Source organism: Colobus angolensis, unplaced genomic scaffold (genome assembly GCF_000951035.1).
Source record: "Colobus angolensis palliatus isolate OR3802 unplaced genomic scaffold, Cang.pa_1.0 Scaffold31, whole genome shotgun sequence".
NCBI classification, from domain to species: Eukaryota; Metazoa; Chordata; class Mammalia; order Primates; family Cercopithecidae; genus Colobus; species Colobus angolensis.
The window spans coordinates 10109258-10123212 of NW_012116377.1; the positions used below are offsets into that span (position 1 = coordinate 10109258).

At 50.4% G+C, this 13955-nt stretch overlaps 1 protein-coding gene across 2 annotated transcripts in view; it reads left to right on the top strand.

Annotated features, from left to right (window-relative positions):
- Nucleotides 1–6602, top strand: part of ADCY5 (adenylate cyclase 5) — a 167332-nt gene extending 160730 nt beyond the window's left edge. For both annotated transcript variants that reach the window (XM_011950791.1, XM_011950793.1), the window contains exons 20-21: nt 2053–2177; nt 4126–6602. In XM_011950791.1, the coding sequence (XP_011806181.1) occupies nt 2053–2177; nt 4126–4254 (254 nt within the window). In that variant the 3' untranslated portion in view covers nt 4255–6602. The remainder of the gene's footprint in view (nt 1–2052; nt 2178–4125) is intronic.
- The last annotated feature ends 7353 nt before the right edge of the window (nt 6603–13955 follow it).

Sequence of the window (13955 nt, forward strand, 5' to 3'; positions counted from 1 at the left end):
GCGTCCAACAGAGGTCCTGAATCAGTTTCAAAATAGTCATGACCATATTCTTGCTGAGAAAGTCTTTGAACCGAAAACGTGTGTATTTTTCTTTTTTTTTTTTTAAGTCAGTTTTGTTTCATTACCCCCAAGCTTTTATTTTGACAAGTTTCAGCTCTACAGAACAGTTGAAAGAACGGTACAATGAAAACCCAGGTACACACTGCCCCGTGTGTTCCACCCTCCTGTGTCCATAAAATGACTGTAGAATGCCAGCTCTGAACTCGTTCCACAAAGCTCGAGGCATTTCTGCAGTTTGTTTGTTCTTAGAACAGATCTTACCGAGGGTGTACGGTCTGATGGAGCGCAAGTCGGTCTTGCAATTGAAAGCTGACATGGTGGAGTGTTGCTCCTCCTGAGGTCTGTGGAGGTAAAGAATGCTTTCTGAACGAGCAGGCCTTTGTTCTATTAGCCATTTAATGCATTATCAACTCCCTGGGTATGTTTCAAACCATCAGTGATTCAGATTTCAAAGTTTTAAAAATCACAATTATCACCCACAAAAATACCGGCATTTCAATTCTCAAAATTAACACATTATACAGAAATATTGGATGACTAAAAACCAGTATTGTGATCATTCGTGTCCTTGGGAGACATTTTGTTGCAGCCAGAGTGTCAGGAATCGGGCTTTCCCTGGGCCAGCTGGCTTGCTGTATCCCGTAGGCACAGTGCTTTGTGGGCTTGGCCAGGTTTGCATCCTGCACTGGCTGCTGGAGACCCCGAGCGCAGCCAGCTGGGAGTCCGCTTCAAGTGATGTGCAGCCTACATTTTTGCATCAACGTCATGCACTCTTGGTCTTGTGTAACATTGCCATTCTTGTTTTCCTTTCACCCCATCTTGTCCACCTGCTTTGGTTTGCGTTTTTCTCCCAGTGTGTGTTTTTGAAAAGCCTCAACTCCTTGATTGGACCAGGCCTGGGGACTGAGTGTAGAATCTGCCAAGAGGTAGATAAGGAGCCGGGCAGGCAGCTGGGAGCCTGTGTGGCAGCTCCCTTCCTACAGACTCAGGCCTGTCTTCCCTGGGTGGCGTGGCTTTGGGAAATAGAAGCCATCAGGGCTCAGTCCAGTCAGCAAGATGGACAGTCCAGCCTGGTGATGGCACATGGGGTATAAAGCTGCCTGTGACTTGGAAGGACTGACGAGGAGGGTCATGGAAGGAAGTCCTGAGGACTGATGGCATTGCTGACCAAGTGAGGGTCACCAGGGGCCTAGTTTGGAGCTTCTGCTGTGTTTTCAGTCATGCCCTTCACACACAAGAAACAGGCAACAGTGGGGCTTAGTAAGGACAGCATGAGACTGGCAGGTTACACAGAAGGGAATGCTCCATGCCTGGAGACTGGACAGGAAATGTCTAGAGAATATCAGTTGAGCCAGATACGTGGGGGCAGGATTTAGCCTGGGGAGGAGGAAAGAGAACGCCTCAGGAGAGAGAAGCAGCTCAGCAAAGGCTCAGAGGCAGTGATGCTCAGCGTTGCCTTGGGTGGGATTGGGAAGGTGGGCGGAGGAGAGCCGAAGTGGTGGCTGGAGCTTGGTCGCTGCAGTGTGCCTGCCCCAGCTCAGAGGCGGGGGAGCAGGAGTACTCGGAGAGAGGAGACTGGCACAGGGCGATGAGTTGGCCAGGATCTAAGAGTGAGAATAGCGAGGAAAGAAACAGAAACATGAGGAAGAGGGAGACAGCCATTCTGGTAGGTTGAGCCTAAATGGCTACAAGAGGAAGAGGATTAGGGAAAGGCAACTGCATTATACAGGAGGCCTTGAAGAGGGCACTCCTGGTTGAGAGGTGTCGAGGACACAGGTGCAGGCTCCTTGTGTCTTGCATTCACAGGCATTTGATAGGAGCAGGGAAGCGGGAGGCTGCAGCGTTAAGCACGGCCTCGGGCCTGGAGGCCCATGGGTGTCTCAGGCTGGGAGTCAGGACCGGTGGCATGTGGAGAGAGAGATGGTGGCGAGGTCAAGCCAGACATGTGTCAGTCCTAACCTGATGAGTGTGGCTGATTCCTGTCCCCTGCAGGGCTCAACATCGGCCCCGTGGTGGCCGGGGTGATAGGGGCACGAAAGCCTCAGTACGACATCTGGGGCAATACCGTGAACGTGGCCAGCCGCATGGACAGCACTGGTGTACCTGACCGCATCCAGGTGAGTGCAGGAGAATCCACCACCCCTCACCCCCATGGGAGGGCCTGTGTCTGACACCGAGAGGTCTTCAGGACAGGCCACCCAAAGTTCCCACTCAGAATCTCTGCAGCCAGATTCAAGGGTGTTGGGGCTGTTGACGCTTTGAAGATTGGAGAACACAATTGTGTTTCAGGCCCTCAGCACCTTGGACAGATCTCAAGGCTTCTGCAGAGCCCTCTACTGGGCATGGAAGGGATTGGGGGCTGCTGGGAGTGGATCTGATTGTAGAGGCCGAGCTGAGAGGGCACATGCAGGCCCCACTGCCTCCTAGCCCAGGCACACAGAGAGGATGCAAAGATGTCTGCAGGGAGCAGGTCTTACCCATTGAGCCTGCAGCATTCCTGGCCTGGCTCAGTAGAGCCAGTGGAGGCTGCTGGCCCTGGGATGGTGCCTCCCCCAGCCCCAGCAGCCAAGGGCCCTGGCCAGAGACTCAGAGGCCTTTTCCCCTTTCTCGCTCCTTTGCAAGCTGGGCTTGTGGTTTCCAGGCCTGCTGTTCTTCAGCTGCTGCTTTTTCTCAAGCCTTCCTTGATTCCCTGCTGTAGTCTGATGGCAGAGTCACTGCTCTGGGCAGTAGTCCCCTGCAAGGCCCTCACCCACAGTTCTGTGTGAGGCTGTGGGAAGTCAGCTCGCCTGGCCTCAGTTTTTCCAGGTGCTAACTGTGCTGCTTCTAAGGTCTTTTGCCAACACTGATGATACTGCTTAAATGTCCCGACTTCTCTCCCCCACAGGGCCTCTGAATAAAGAGCCTGACCCCAAGCTCAGTCCTGGTCCACTCAGCCTGACCCGGCTGGGGTGTGGAAGCTGACCCGGCTGGGGTGTGGAAGCTGGCCGAGGGGCCTGGCCTTGATGGCCTGTTCTCACCTCCTCCTGCTGAGGAGGGCAGCAGGATGGGCCTAGAGATAGGAGCGAGGGGCATGTGTGTTTCCAAGGCTTCCAGCCCATTCAGGGACAGGTGCAAGAGACAGCAGCCACCACAGTGACCCAGCACCTTACCTTGCATGGGGCTTTGCCACACAGGAACTGCAGCTAGTAACACAGTGGGGTCCCTCTCAGCAGCCCACCCAGCACTCCCGCCCCTGCTCCCTGGTGCTCCCAGCAGTGGGCTTGCAGCGTGGCTGGGGTGGGGAGCTCTGATGACGCTCACAAACGGCTCTTGGATCATCACAGGAGGCACTGGCCATGCTGCCACTCCCCACACCTGTCCCCTGCCACTCTCCTCTTTCACCCAGCAATGGGATAGTGAAATTAATGAAGCCATCAGGGAGCTCCCTTCTTTGTTCCAAAAGCTAAAGCAGAGCCAGGTAACAAGACCTGGACCTAAACCCAGGCCCTGCCGTTTAAGTGTGTAACCTCAGGCGCGTGACTTAGATGCTCTGAGCCTGAGGGTAACAATAGTAGTCACCTCACAGGAAGATGCAGGGAGATAAGCAAAGGCTCTCAAATGACCTGTGGTGAAAAAACAGCTTTTAAAAATCATTCTGATCTGTCACGGAGGGATGCTTTTGTACAGCGCACCGGGGACACCCTTGGAGACGGGCTGCAGCCAGGTCAGATGGCTGTGAAAGCTTCCCTGCACTTACTCTCCACTCCTGAACTTCCCTGGACTCAGGGCAGTCAGTCCATGGACCACAGGCCACACTGAGTGGCACTGAAGCAGCACACGCAAGCTGCCCGTCACAGTGCCTGGCACGAACAGGTGCTGAGGGTGAGAGCTGGCATCACTCTTGTCTTAGGATCCCTTCCACGGTGAGCTGCTGTCACTCCCTGAGAGCGCCACGGTGGGGCAGCTGCCCCTCCTTCTGTGTCAGGGGTGGCAGCAGGGCTGGGCAGTCAGAGGTGGTTCTACCCCACAGCAGTTCATGGCCAAGGCCATCAGTGGCTTGTCCCCTCTCCTCCTTTTCCCCCACAGGTCACCACGGACATGTACCAGGTGCTGGCCGCCAATACGTACCAACTGGAGTGCCGGGGCGTGGTCAAGGTCAAGGGCAAAGGCGAGATGATGACCTACTTCCTCAATGGAGGGCCCCCACTCAGTTAGCAGCTGTTGGCCAACGGTGCCAGGCAGCCTGGCCTCCAGAGTCATGGAAGCAGCTTCTCTGTGTGCCGGGGGTGGCGGGGAAGCCATGCTCCAGCCCGCAGGGCTGCGCTGTTGAGATTTTCCACTTGGACTCCAGAGCAGCTGCTGCCTTTGCTGGTGGGCAGCGGCCTCCGTCCCAGGCCCTGGGGTGCCAGCGTCCTGCGAGCACCCAGCTGACCAAAGATGTTTCCTTCTGTAGAAGACTCTGCTAGACTGGGTCTGAAGCTTGAGTTTTCTAACAGGTGCTGCTGCACAGGTGGAAAGGAGCCGTGGGAATGTGTGTGTGGCGCGGCCCGGACAAGGGCAGGGCTGAGGGAGGGGCCTCCGACTCAGCTGGGGGTAGACGGGCTGGACTCTGGCCTGGGGGAGCCTAGGGACCCCAGGGGTCTGCTTTTCTATGTGAGCCTTTAAACTTCAGACAGAGAGGCCGCCACCCTGCGCCTGCAAGGGCTTTGGGGCAGGAGTGCTGGCTTTGGAGGGACTGTGGCCTTCATCGTGGTCCTCTGCCCACACCTCCACGCACACAGACAGTGCCCTAGGAGGGAAACAGAACTAATTATGAGGGGGAGGCAAGAGGACGCCAAGCAAGGAGTGGTGATTCTGAGAAAAATATTTATTAAATAAAACAAAACAAGTTCTCCGTGCCCTTCTTTAGACTATGCTAGTTGTATGCGTGTAAGAGACACACAAGCAAACGAGGACGCCACTTGGGGGGAGGGCGGGGATCCCCACTTGTCTTTTTTGTATTTTTTATTTTGTATTATTGAAAGCCTTGGAGATCTCACAGATATGCCAAATTCTATATTTTGTAAATTCTCTATATTAGAAAACAGCCGTGCACAGCGAGGCGTGTGTGCTCATTTGTCCTGCGCGTATGTTGGCGTCTGTTGGCGTATGTACTGGTGTATATGTGCGTGTGTTCATGCTGTGGAACTGGTCTCACACGGGATGCGTTTCCCTCCTTTCAGATTTGGCAGTTTTGGGTTTTCCCAGGTACCCCCAGAGCAGTGGGTGTGTGCTTTTGGGGTACCATATGCTCAGATTAAGTAGGAGGATGCATGGACACATTGGCCCATCTTTCTCTGACACACGCACACGTGTGTACACACATGCACACGCCCTGCTTCCCCTAAGCAAAATGCAGATGGAATGATAAGAAAACAAAAAGCTGCTTTCCCATCCCAGGCCGAGCTGGAACCAAGGGAAGCAACCTCATCCTGTGGCAGGCAGTGTGGCGCCCTCCACCCTCCACGCCCTGAGCGTTCAGACATTTGCTGCTTACAGAGGCAGCTGCCACGGATTCTGGAGTGCTTACAGAAGGCCGGGTGCTTTGCAGGCTGGGGCAAGAAAGCCAAGCCTGCCTGGCCTACTCAGTTGGCCAAGGTGCAGGTGGCTCTTCCTGGAGCTGTTCACTCAGACTGGGGGTTGCAATGTGCAGCCCTCAGGTTTGAGGAAAGGGAGTGGCCTTGACCTCCACCGGCAAACCAGGCAGAGGAATGGGTAGAGCCCAGCTTTAGAGTCCACAGGGAAAGCTAGCAGGAATTTTGTTTTATCGGGAGGAGGCAGTTAAATATGCCAAGAAAAAAATACTATTTTTATAAGCTATGAGGAAGGCATTTGGAAAATGATACTCTACCACAGAATTTGATGGAATCCTTAGGGCCCATGCCCAAATCTTCCCATTGCTTCTCAGGTTAGAATGATCCTCACCTCCAACATGAGCTTGGAGGCGATGAGGCGGTGGCTCTGTGCCAGCTGCCACCATGTGACTTTGATACCCACCTGCACCACCTCTCACTGGGCTCTAGCACTACCCTCCCCTCGCCGCACACTAATCCCACCACAATTCGAACACAGCTCTGAGAAACAAAGTGTGCGGACCCAAAACTGCCAAGCCTGAGTCTGTCCCGTGCTTCTGCTGCTCCATCCTTTGAGTTCTGCATTGCCATCCTGCCGTCGAGGGCAGGAGGCCCGCTTTCTTCCAGCTGTTGTTCTCAAGTTCCCTGCCCCTCCACATTGCCCGCCACTGGTGTTGGGTTTTCGTTCTGCTTCCAACCTGAGTACAGTGTGTGTGCTGAGTTCATCCCGTGTTCCCCCATGGTCATGGCCTCCCGGCCCCATGGGGACCCCTCTCTCATCCCAGCAGTGACTGGTGACAGCGTGCAGGTGCAGTGCCAGCTCTTCATTCCCTCTAAGGGGTGTGCACTCTTTTTATTCCTACTCTTGCAAAAACAGATACGATTATGATTTCCCATGGAAATTGAAAAGTCTATTTAAATAATTTAACTATTAAACACTTTCACTGGTAATGTGTCCTGGTCTGATTTGCAGCTTGGGCCAGGGGGGCCTGGCCCTGGTGTGAAGAACAGTGCACCCAGCCTTCGGGGTGCTGGGGAGGGGAGCTGCAGAGGGCAGAGAACTCCCCTGAGCAGGGGACAGCACCTTGCTATAGAGATAATGTTGGCTGAAGACTGCGGTCCTTGTGGCGGCCAGTGGGAGAACACTAGTGACCGTAGCAAGGGTCAGTGTATGGGGCTGGGGAGCAGGTGCACCCAGGACAGGAGGCTGAGGAACAAGGGCTGAGTAGGGACCAGGAGTGAAGGGGATAGAAAATCCAGCATCAGAAGAGAAAAGAGCAGGTCCAGGGAAGGATGCTCTAAACAGATGAGCCAAACGTGTTTATGCGCCACAAGAAAGAAAGGTGAAAACACAGGCGTGGATGGAACACAGATAAGGGAAAGGACCCAGGCAGGTGAGTGCGGACAGGCTGCAGGCCAGAAGTGAACTGATTTGACTGCATAGCTAATGATGATGGCACTCTTTGTGTGCCACACTGGGATATGCGCCATACAAACATTATCGCATTTAATCGTACCGACGAAGGAACTGAGGCACAGAGAGGTTGAGTTATTTGCCTAAGGCCACACAGCTGGTAATGAACAGAGATGAGTTTCAGAGCAGGCCCGTCCGCTGTCAAACCCCATGCAGGGAACCTCCTGCAGGCCTAGGACTCCTCTCCCCACTGAGAGGAAGGGAGAGGTGGTAGGGGAGGCAGGGGCCCCTGTCAGCACCTCCTGCCTGCTGTGCCATCAAATGCCAGCTTATATTTGGGTTAACGAAAGAAATTCAGAGGGGGCTGCTCACGTGAAGTTGAACACAGGTGTAAATAAAGGCAGCAGTGAAAGATTTCACAGCTTCACTGACCAGTAGCCATGTGGGGACATAGATGTGACAGTCCTGGGCGTGTGGCCTCCTGCTCCAAAGAAGGTAGACATCATTAGGACCTCAACGTGCCTGGTGAAAGATGTCATTTTATTGAGGTGTGACTTTAACTCTGAGAAGTTTTCACGCTGGAGTACATTCATTAGAAAAGGAGACCAAATGATTACATGTTCAAACTTGAGGGGCCAATTGGCCTAAGTGGGAACCTCAGCTCCTAAACAACTTCCACTCTGCTGTGGCCGGTAGAGACTAGGCCCTCAGGCAGCCTCCATGAAACCGCCCTGTAGACACTAAAGAAATGCAACTCAAAACCTTCAAAAGCCCTTTCCAACCCCATCCCCACTGAGCTAGTCCCAGAGAACTTACTTGTTCCTCCCTTACGAGGGTCTACTTTTTTCCAAAGGCATATTCATATCTAGAATACTAATTAACAGTTTATTTGAAAAGATGCTTTTGATAGGTAGGGTGAGTTTTGAACACCACTTTAATGCCCACTGACAGCAAACATCACTAAAACCAAGACCAGACTTCAGCCAACATGGTGATGATTTGAGTGTAGCAGCTAATCAGTGGGAAGACAGTGAATCCTGGTGCATTGGAGAGGCTGAAAATATTCACCAGCTAGCCACGTAACTTTTAAGACATTCAAAGTTAGAAATACATTCACAGACCTTTTCCAAAAGCGAAATTACCTGAGTGGCATGTAAATGATGCCAGGAGCTGCGGGTTTTCCATAGTACTGTGATGCCCACGAGCTGTCCATCAGTGGGATATGAGCTTCCTGGAGCCGGAAAAAGGTGCTGAGTCCAGGGCCCTGCAGGGAGGAAAGCCTTCTCAGGCATTTCAGCATATAGTGCTCACAAGTGCTGAGCAGATTCTCACTGCTGCCTGAACAAGAGAACAACGACGGCAGTGACAAACACACTCTGAAATCCGGCAGTTTTTGAATTTGTCTAAATCCAAATCATACACTACAGAGAACAAATGCTGTCCAGTTCACCTTCAGAGGGAAGGGAACTGACAGGGCTTGGCTATGCTGGCCCTGGCTGCCCACCGCAAGGCCCCCAACACTGAGCACGGGATCAGAAGGAGAGTTGGAAGGGCTGCTGTTATTTATGGGTTGGGGAGGGGTTGGGCACAGCAGACCAGAGAGACCATCCGGCTCCATGTGGATGAACTTCATGGTGTGTAGAGAGCTTCCACACACGTTTTCTCACCTGTACCTCCTCAGGCCTGGGAAGCCATTCGAGAAAAGACTGGAGTCTTGCCTGAGGCCACCCTGGTACTCAGAGCAGTCCCTGTGGCACTAGCCCAGAAGCACTTCTGTTCAGGGTGCCCATCTAGCTGGGTACTGAAGAGCTTGGCAGGAACAGCGGGCTCACCACTCGTCAAGATTAACAATAGATGAAATGAGATGCGATGACTAAACTGGGCTTTTCTCGTCCTTCCAGATTTTCACAAAAGCTGTCTTGGTGGCTTTTCATCCCTGTCTTGGGAAGGAAAATGTGATATTGGCTGTCCTCTCGCCATCTTTCTTTCCCACCTGCAGGGTCCCTGCTTGATGAGACGGACATGAGCAAAGGCAAATGAGGGCATTGAAGCGGCTGGTCTCCAGGCTCTCTCCCTCCACTAGCACTCCCTGAGTCTAAATATTTGTGTAACTCTTCATCCAGTCTTCAAGTGCCAGACCACATGTACCGTGCAAATGTAAACACAATGTAATTAAGACGTTAAGAGTAGAGCCAAAGGCACAGACAAATGAGGTAAAAGCATCGTGCCAAGGGGGATCTGTGGGAAAATCACCTTCAAACCAAAGTCAGAACCAGCCTTTGCTTTATCCTCCTGCAGACACCAGTCCGGCCCAGCAGCGTTCACAACATCAGCACAGCCAGAGGCCTCTCCCTTCAAGGGCCCCATTCAGGAGTGAGGGGTGAGTGGAGATCAGTCCAGGTTCACACAGCAAGCAGAGGGTCCAGAGAGGGAAGGGGAGGAAGACGGTGAAGACGATAAGATTCACCTAGGGTTGAGAGCCACTTGGCAGGCATCCTGTCCCCACAGGATTCCTAGCGCCCAACCTCACCCGCCTGAGTGTCTAGTAGTGAGCTGAGCTGAACCACTGAGGGCCTATGCATCCCCAGGGCCTCTCTCTCCTACTGCTACTCCGTCAGGACCATGAATTTAAAGAATTCTCACTGGAATCCGTAAGGGAGACTACCACTGTGTTTTCCCTTGACCGATTTCTAATTTAGATCTGCCTGGAATCAGGTTTGTCAGCATCTCTGGTTAGCCTGACAATAGTTTTCTTATTTTGCAAAATTGCTTCCCCACTTTGTTAGCCATAGTGGCAGTCCCCTCCCGGCTCACATGGGTTTTTTTGGAGGGTGCCTTTTGCCTCGGATTCTTTTAAAAGCCATGTTGCATTTGTGCAATTTAAGAGCGCCTTTTAGCTCTCACATCCCCAGCATCTGCATGATACTGCAGCTGAAGGCTGTGGCTGCCTCCCCACACCCCTCACCTTCCCATCAACACGTGTGCACACTCACGAGGGCCCTTAGAGTGTGGGCACGAGGGCTGCCGCCATCCATGAGCAAACTGTAGATCAGATTCGAATGTTCCAAGTCAGGTGTGTTGGGACCAAAATGCTGGTTCCACACTGGATAGGGCAAGGTTCCTAGAGGCACCTCCCTCACTCACCAGCACCCCAGTGCCTGAGAGACTCTGCAGGTACTGGCGAGCACAGCCTACCACTCCCAGGTGTGTGACACGGGGCTTCATCCTGCTTCCTTCCCTCGGGAGGACTTTGTTAAGGTGGGCAAAGCACCTGGCATAGAGCAGGCATTTGGCAAATATGAGTCCTTCAACCCCCCCTTCTTTCTGGATGCACCTCCGGTGCCCTGCCCAGAAGTCTGCCCACAAGCACCTGCCTGCTAGCTATTTCAATGGGATTCTTACTTAAGTGGCGGCTTCTGAAAAGTTTTGTGCAATGATTTGACATTCGGGGGCATCTGCAATTTAAAAGACTTTTTCTACCTTTAAAGTAACTGCAACAAGGAATACCACAACGTGGTGGCAAATGCTTTCCTAGCACTTGCTGTGCCAGCCTCTAAGTGCTTTACATTTACACACTCAATCATCAGAACACTGCTTTGCCAAAGGTACGATTATTATCCCCACTTTACATCTGAGGAAATTGAGGCAGAAAGATTAAGTAATTTGCTGAGGTCACCATGCTAGTAAAAGAGCGAGCCAGGGATGATTCCGGCTCCAAACTCTTCAACACTGTTTTACACTGTGAAAAGTTCTCTTCTACTTTTTGGTTAATGTTTTCAGAGGGATCACAAATTCCCTAATCACCTAACAGAATTCCCATGAAATGATGTCAAGTCAAAGAATCAACCTATTCTGGCATTTTGCTAGGAAAAACAATGTTTGTAACACCCAAATCACCAATAACGCTTTTATTTTCCTTATCAAGAGCCATTAATTTATATGTTAGTTTTAGTACAAGTACTAAAATGTATACTTCTTGCCCCGATAACTAAGGTATAGACAGGCTTCACCATACCTCTTGCAGCCATCTGTCCTATGTCATTGTTATAAATGTAGAGATTTTAGGAAACCATTTTATTCAACCTGGGACATCTATACTGTAGGAGTTAGCACTGACCTGATCTCTTATTACCTGTATATATATTCCTTATATATTTAAACGTATTTCCATGTTATCCAGCTTAAAATCACATGGTAGTTAAAAACTCATCTGAGTTCTGAGTCAGATCCGGACTGAAATCCTGATGCTACCACTTGGGTTAGGTTGTGATTGTGGTCAAGTCACTTAACTTCTTCATGGCTCAGGTGGCTCATTTTTAAAAGAGAAAACCTTCATAAATGCTTTCAGTGAAGATGACAAGCTTACCATAGTGCCTGTCACACAGTATACATTGCCATTTCCCCCTTCATGTCTGCTTCATCTGTTCACACTGCTGCTAAAACAGTAAGAACCCAGCTGTTGTAACACACACATTCCCTAAGAAGTTCCTGAGATGCACTGCGGCATAGGAAAATGAGCACCAACTTTTAAGCGATTTAAACCCAAACTCCAAATTTGAACTTCACATCCACCACAAAGTGTCACACCACACAAAGACCTAAGTCTTGGTTTCCTCAAATGAAAATGATATAGTGCCTCCCGCTCCACCTCATGCTGCCATAAGGATTAACTACGGAGAAGCCAGCACTGGCCCAAAAAATGAGCTAATAAGCATTCTCCTCATTAGTCCTAGGCACTGGAGGAATTCAAAGTGCAAGGGTGAAACAGTTTGTTCATCTTTAGGTAAGATCCTTTGCAACCCAACCTCAAAGAAAAGTGCTGGCACAAAGAAGGTAAGCAAGCAAGGCAGAGCTGGGGAGGGGACACCAGGAGCAAATGGGGAGTGGAATGCCTGAGTCCTGCTTCCTGTTATCAGATGGCACCTGAATGTGCTTTCTGTTGGGTGATGCTTGTATAGCTGTGCTGTGAGATGCAGGAGAAAGGGGTGAATGTAAACTGTGGGTGGGTCTGGGCTGAAAATACTGTTTGTTGCCAAGGAAACACAAGGAACAATTCATAAGGCTAGGATATTGATTTCAAAAACTCTGAGAACTAAGGCTGATCTCTCAGTTTCCTAAAACCCCCAATTGTGCTGAGACGGCTGATTACACATCAGCATTGCCAACGCAGAAGAAACCTGAATGCCTACGCATCAACACCACTCACCGTTAACAAGCAGGAGGACGCGCGCCATGTGGCTTCCAACCACAGCGTTTCCACGTTTCTTTTGATTTCATCTGCTAAATAACCTAGAAAACTTGGCCACTCAAGAAAGAGACATTGCAAGAGTGGCAGCCAGTTTTTCTCTTTGAAAAACTCCATGCTTAAACAGGAGGCTGCAATCTGCCAACATTCAACAGCAGCCCCAGAACACTAATGATCAGACACCTCCAACCTTACATAGGTAATGCTCAGAGTGCATTCTCAGCAGACTCAGCCCTTTCACACAAACTCAGTCATAACCCTTAGAGCCGGGTTTGTTAACTTTTAGTGAGGATATTGCTAAAGTCAATTTAACCCTAAAATCAGATCTTATTGTACCACAGCATTTTTAGGGAGAAAGACTTTGGTTCCTTAGAGATAATAAGGCAGAAAAATACTATAAAGCCTTGAACATAGACAAAGAATGTGGCCCTAAAGAGTGACCTATAACTTGTGGTATGGCTAAGTGTTCAACGTGGTTTTGAGTGGTGGCTGCTCTTGAATGTATGTGTTCTTTTACCACACACTCCACAGAAGTTCTAACTCTTACAGTGAGCCAAAAGTCTGTTAAAATAGTAATAAGGGGCCGGGCGCGGTGGCTCAAGCCTGTAATCCCAGCACTTTGGGAGGCCGAGACGGGCGGATCACGAGGTCAGGAGATCGAGATCATCTTGGCTAACACGGTGAAATCCCGTCTCTACTAAAAAATACAAAAAAACTAGCCGGGCGAGGTGGCGGGCGCCTGTAGTCCCAGCTATTTGGGAGGCTGAGGCAGGAGACTGGCGTAAACCTGGGAGGTGGAGCTTGCAGTGAGCTGAGATCCGGCCACTGCACTCCAGCCTGGGCGACAGAGTGAGACTCCATCTCAAAAAAAAAAAAAAAAAATAGTAACAAGAAAGGTGTACACAGACACAACACACTTTGTTGAGTTTCTTGGAAACCCAACAGCTCAGAGTACAGCCTTAGGTGACTTAGTAAACCTTTTGAAATAAAGGCCAAGCAATTGTCTTTTAGGGGAGCAGCTGACCTCAGGAGCCACGGAAGTTAGATCCCTTATGACAAACTTCTGGTCTCTGTGGAGTCCTTACAAAGTAGGAGTCTAATGGGGTTCCACACGCGGCTTAACAGAAATGGAACCATCCATCTCTCCACACTAGATTCCACTGTGAAGACCACATTTACTGCAATATAAATGTGCTAATTACAAAATTGGGTAAAGGTTCTCCATGTCTTAAGGCATTTGTCTCAAATGATTTTCAAGCTTAATACTTGTTTTCAGCTTAGGATTCTTATGAAAACAAAATCCTTCATTAACCACACCTACACAAATCCCCCAAACCCTGAAATGGAAGCCTTTGAAAGGTGGCACAAGGATCCAAGGCATATCATAACATGTACATGTGTGAAAATCGAGAATTCTGTTCATTTTAGCACTTCACAGGACCCCAGTGAGAACACCTTTACTGGAAAGCATCAGGAAAGGCTCCCCCTAAGGAACCGGTATGCTTCTGACCTACTGATAGGGCAGTGCGTAACTTCTTTCCCTTCCCTTAGCCTTGGTTCCAGAAAGTTCCAGAATCAAATTCTACATACAACAATGTATGTAAACCCTCCTTTCAATTTTCATTTGTTTTTCTTCCCTTTCTGT